General features: G+C 33.6%; 1 protein-coding gene across 1 annotated transcript in view; it reads right to left on the reverse strand.

Annotated features, from left to right (window-relative positions):
- Window positions 1-5,177, reverse strand: part of CC2D2B (coiled-coil and C2 domain containing 2B) — a 61,348-nt gene extending 56,171 nt beyond the window's left edge. Inside the window, exons 1-5 of the mRNA XM_023754925.1 lie at window positions 5,139-5,177; window positions 3,105-3,165; window positions 1,742-1,821; window positions 1,331-1,397; window positions 426-520 (exon numbers count right to left, since the gene is read on the reverse strand). Coding sequence (XP_023610693.1) covers window positions 426-520; window positions 1,331-1,397; window positions 1,742-1,821; window positions 3,105-3,165; window positions 5,139-5,177 — 342 coding nt within the window. The remainder of the gene's footprint in view (window positions 1-425; window positions 521-1,330; window positions 1,398-1,741; window positions 1,822-3,104; window positions 3,166-5,138) is intronic.
- Between the last annotated feature and the right edge of the window lie 390 nt (window positions 5,178-5,567).

Here is a 5,567-nt window from a genome sequence, read left to right on the forward strand (position 1 = left end):
TGTCCCTCAATCTCAAGAGAGATTATTGAGAACAATGCGGGGGGCACTTGGAGAGAAAGACAGGAACAACAGAAGAAAGAGAAAACACGGGCTTTGCAGCTAACAGCCTATATTTCCCAGCTCTATTAATGCTTAACCCACCTTAGTTTCCTCACCTATAAAACAGAGCCGATAACAGTGCCTGCCTAACAGGGTTTCTATGAGGATTGAATGATACAATCCACATTAAAAATTTAGTATGTCATTGGACATCCAGTAAGCACTCAATAAATTTTAGGAATTATTATGAACAGCTCAATTCAGAGAGAACAAAATCACTCAATAATAAAAATTTCATCTCCCATCCAAGTATTTCATTCTTTGCCTTTAACAAGAGTTATTTTTCCCGAGAATGAGGGTGATGGAGGAAGGGAAACAAATCCAACCTGCTCTGAAAACTGGCCCAAAGCTGCGCCTTCTTCACCGTTCAGAGTGAAAAACGAAAGGCCTGCCTCCAATGAAACTTCAGTCTGTGGGTTAAACAATGGAAAAGCAGTACTCAGTGGTGAAATGAACACTTTTTCTGCTTATACGTGAAAGAGAGGTAATAAGGTAAGTAGTAATAAGTAGTAACTATTATCTTATTCGTGAGCAAGGAGCAGAAGGAGAGACAATATCAAGTTATATTTAACTTCAAGTCTGACTTATGAATTTTTGTTTTGTTTTAAAGTTGTGGTAACTGCAATAAAAAACAGAATAGAGTGTAAATCCTCTCCATCTTCCCTATCTCTTCACTCTAGTCAGAGTATTAAGAGCATCACCTTACACTTCTATCAAAATGCGGGCTCAGGGCAAATGGTTTTATCTCTCCCCATTTTTAGGTGCTTTCACGTATATGTGTGCTCACACACAAGTACCACTCCACCCATCTACAATGTTTTGTAGAGTGAGAGGTAGTTAAAAGTATTTAAAGTGACATACTCATAGTTATAAACTTGGTGATAAAATAAGCTCTCCTTTTTCAATACTGTATATGTAAAGCCCTTATCACTTTCTTCTCACACACATATTAAAATGAACTGTTTTTAGGGAGGTTTGAGAGAGAAATTAATTCTATAATAAAAAGTAAAACTCAGTCATTAGGAGTAAAATAATTTTAAAATACATAAAATACAAAAGCTTATTTTATATCCTATTTGTGTCTAGGTGCCTAAAATTGGATTACAGTATTGACTTAATATATCTAAATTTACTAAGAATCATTGAATCACATACTTAAAATGAGTGAATTTTTTGCTATATAAAGTATATCTCAATAAAGCTGTCTTTTAGGGTTAAAAAAAGTTATTCACCTTAGACCACTGATTTATCTTATTATCAATGAGCAGATGAGTTGAAGATTTTTCACTTTGATTAATCTGAAACAACATAAATGATATAGAAAACTTAATCTTCACAGATAAACTTAAGTCTTTTTTTAAAATGGATAAAAACCAAGACTTCTCAATGTTTTCCTTTTTAAAAGTATGTACACGTTTCCCCCTAAGATGTCATATATAGTTTCCATGACTAAATCACTTAACTTTTCTTGGATTTAGGTTTGAAAAAAAAAACACATGGAAAAGAACTTGAAGTATTTGGATTTAAGGAACTATATTTAAGACTGAAATTTGGCTCTTTTTTAAAGAAGAAAAGTTAATTTGATACATGTTGCATTTAAACATTAAATATAAAGCCAGGAAAGAAAAAAAACAAGCATTACCTTAGCATTCTTTAGCTTTTCTCTTACTTTGCTCCTGAACATTTCTATTGTGTTTTTATTTTCTTCTTCTGCATCTAAACCTATCAAGAAGCCAACATAATATAGATCTCATGACACTTTTGAAAATAACTAAACAGCAATAGCAGCAAAAGTACTTATTAAATAGCTAAATTGCATGCATTTTTAAGGATCGTGATAATTATGAAGACTGGGACATTGCTGCATGAGGGCTTAGAAGCTCAAATAGATGTCCCTTCCCCCTTTTCCATCTGGAGTAAATACTGTTATATATGCTCAGGACTGGATTTTGTTTCCCCTACCTGTGTGTTCTCAGCTATTGGCTATAGTCCTTCGTTGAAGTTGGGCGGGGGTGAGGGGAGATACTCAGAAAAGCAAATCTTTATCTTTTTCCTTTTGGGAAAAAAATCTGTAAGAACAGTTATATTCTATATAGAATATACAAATATACTCTCTACAGAATATACAAATATCAAAGATAGGTTACTTCATCTTGATGAAACTGGAGAGGAAGGAATCTAAAAGGAAGAGATAAGTTTCTAGGTACCAATTAGTCAGTTTTGTAAAATTTGAGGAGCCCTACTTCTGAAAGCTTTTAGAATGAAACAGTCTTGCAGGGTATAAAGAGAACTCCAGCTGTTGTATGCACCCCAAACTATATGTTATTTCCTACTCATCCGCTAGATGATCCACCAGATGAAGTGAGAAAGACAGGAGTTGAGCAGTCCTAGGTATAGTACAAAGTGGAGGACCTTTGGTCATTTTGCCTTGCATTTTTCTGTTTCTTCTCCCTGCTTCTGACTACTTAAAGGCTGCATAGAGGATGGTGGAAATAAATGGTAAGAAAAAGCTAAATCACTATTGGTCGTAAGAATCTTCATTCTTAACTGCATTATTTCCTGGTATAATTTAAAAATGACTAGTTGGTTTGTTTATACTCTATTCCCAGAACATAGAATGGCAGGGAGCATATAATATGTACTCAATAATGGTGAATGAACTAGGGTTCAACCATTATTTATGTATTTTTCTCAAGATCTAGAACTTCCTGAAGCAAGTTCTACATCTAGTGTCTTCATGGTGTAACAGTCTCAAACACTTGTAGATTCTCCATGTTTGCAGAGAGAGAGAAAATAAAATCTTAATAAAAAATTTCATCACATATATAGACTTTACTAATTATTTCCTTATGCCCATCTTGTATTATCTAGGAAGTTTAGTTTCTATTTGAACTCATCTCTTAATAAACTTGTTCCCAGCTGAAACCCTATGATAGCATTAGTCATTTACATCTTTTTAAAATAAAAACCAACAGCATCAGAATTATGGTATACTTATTGAGGACCTTTTTGAAGATGCTTGTCTACATTTTCTTCTACTGCAATATTATCTGTCTCTTCAGACATCTGCAAAAAAAGGGGGGTGAAAGTTACCTTGCATCTTTTTGTTTTGGCATTGAACACCTTTTCAAATGTTCATCATCCCTTTGAAAGTCATCTCCTTTAAAATGCCAATTCATAGCCTTTGCCTGTTTTCTTAAACTTCATCTTTTTATCAGTTGGTATGAGCTCATTATATATGGTGGGATTTTAATTAAGAAGTTGCTCTCTGTAACATCAAAAAGGACCTTTTCAAAAATATTTTTTTATCCTCACCTGAGGATATGTATATTGATTTTAGAAAGGGAGCGAGAGGAGAGAGGGGGGGGAGAGAGAGAGAGAGAGAGAGAGAGAGAGAGAGAGAGAGAGAGAAACATCTATGTGAGAGAGAAACATCGATTGGAATTGAACCCGAAACTTTTTGCTGTATGGGACAATGCTCCAATCAACTGAGCCATCCAGCCAGGGTTCAAAAAGGACCTTTTAATAATAAAATCCAATGGTTAGTTCTTAGTGATCATATATTGCCTGCTTCATATACCTTTTAGGAGGTTCAAATGAGGTCAGACATATGAAAATACTTTGAAACTCAATGCTGAATCAGTGTTAGCTTTTATCTGATTACATGGCAGCATCTGATGTTGGGCACCTTTATTATCTAAAAACGTTTTATATCCTTGACTTCTACCCTCTTATCTCTCTGGCCACTTACTCCCTGTATCTTCAAAGGTCACACTTCTCCTCACAGCTTAAATGTGGGTTCATTCCAAGGCTTTAGAGAGTGCATGTATTCCCATGGCTTCCTAAATCTATCTCCAACCTGGACTGTTTTGGAATACCATATTTCTAGCTGCCTATTAGTATTTGTAATTGAATGTCCTATCATTATCAATATGCTAAAATGATAACTTATTGCATTTACCATTTTTAAACCTCAATATTCTAAAATTAAACCATACTAGCAATGTTAAATCCTTATTTAGAATGATATGGATGAGTCTGTTTTTCATGTTAAGTTTAAGAAATAGAATAGTAAAAGACTCCTTAAATAACACCTGTACATGCTAACCAAACTAATGTGTAGTTGGAGTGGAAAGAGCAAGCAGACACACATCAGCTTTCCCATCACAGTAAAGATATGGATTCGTGTCAAAAGCCAAAGCAGAGTATTGACACAATCCTAGTAAAGACATTACTATCACAATAAGAACTCTGCCTACACACTTTCTGAAAGAACTTCAAAATCCACCAGTAGCTCCTGTACCATCCTTAAGAACTAATGAATAAGGTCAACATGAACTAAGATGTTCTGTTCTTATTAAACCTTCAGTATCTTCTTCAACACAATTAAAAATATCCAATTCTATTCTTGCCCAAGGGACAGTAACCCTTGAAAGTATGATGAGATATCAACCCTGGCAAGTGATTGATAGAGGTCTCCCTTTAATTCCCAATAATCTTGTCCAGTATTCCCAGGATTTATAACTTCCAATCCCCAGCTAGAAGTAGGGATAAATGTGCAACTTCATATACATGAACAATAGTTTGGTGATTGCAGGGGGGGAGATGGGTGGAAGTGGAAGAGGGCATAGAGGGGATAAATGGTGATGGAAAAATAAAATAAAATGAATCTTAATTGGATTAAAAGACATATAGATCTCAGTCCTAAACGTATATGTTTCACTCACTGATTAAAAAAAGAAAAACATTTTATTTTTAGCAAAGCAGAAATGGATTGCTAACTGGCTGAGAAAAGATAAAGTTAATATTTAAGTAAGGGAATAAATAGTATATACATAAATAACTCATTTCTAATGTTCTTTATTACATAACTGACAGATCAAATAATTCATCCCTAATACCTCTTATTTATTCTTTTAACATATGTATGTGTGATTTATGTATAGAACCAAATACATCACATTTTTAGGATTATACTACATTGATAATTGGGCTATTTAGTATCATCAAAATCCTTATAAGCTCCATTAATACCTTACCTTTTTAATATCTTGTTTTCTCTTTGAGATCTTTTTCATGATGATGGTTCTTTCATTTCTAAATAAATAAGAAATAGTCTTAAGAATGATAGAGCATATTACTGAAAGAAAACCATTATACTTGAGATTAAAGTATGTTATTTAAATTTTTTAATTTAACTGAAAATTAAATAAAGAAATATACTCTCACCTTTAGTAAACAGTAGTTGATCACCTTTAGCATTTAATAGAAATTCTGGTTAATGCAATAAGACATGGAAAAGGAGAGGTATAACTATGGGAAAGGAGAAGACAAGACTATCCTTATCTGTAGAAAAAAGACAAGAAAACATAGAAAACCCAAGACACTCGATGAAAACAGCTTAGACATAATTAGAAAGTTGTTAAGTAGCAGAACTTATGCCAAAGTTAATAGCTTCCCTATATGCT

The sequence above is a fragment of the Myotis lucifugus genome, unplaced genomic scaffold (genome assembly GCF_000147115.1).
Source record: "Myotis lucifugus unplaced genomic scaffold, Myoluc2.0 scaffold_66, whole genome shotgun sequence".
In the NCBI taxonomy this organism is placed as follows: Eukaryota; Metazoa; Chordata; class Mammalia; order Chiroptera; family Vespertilionidae; genus Myotis; species Myotis lucifugus.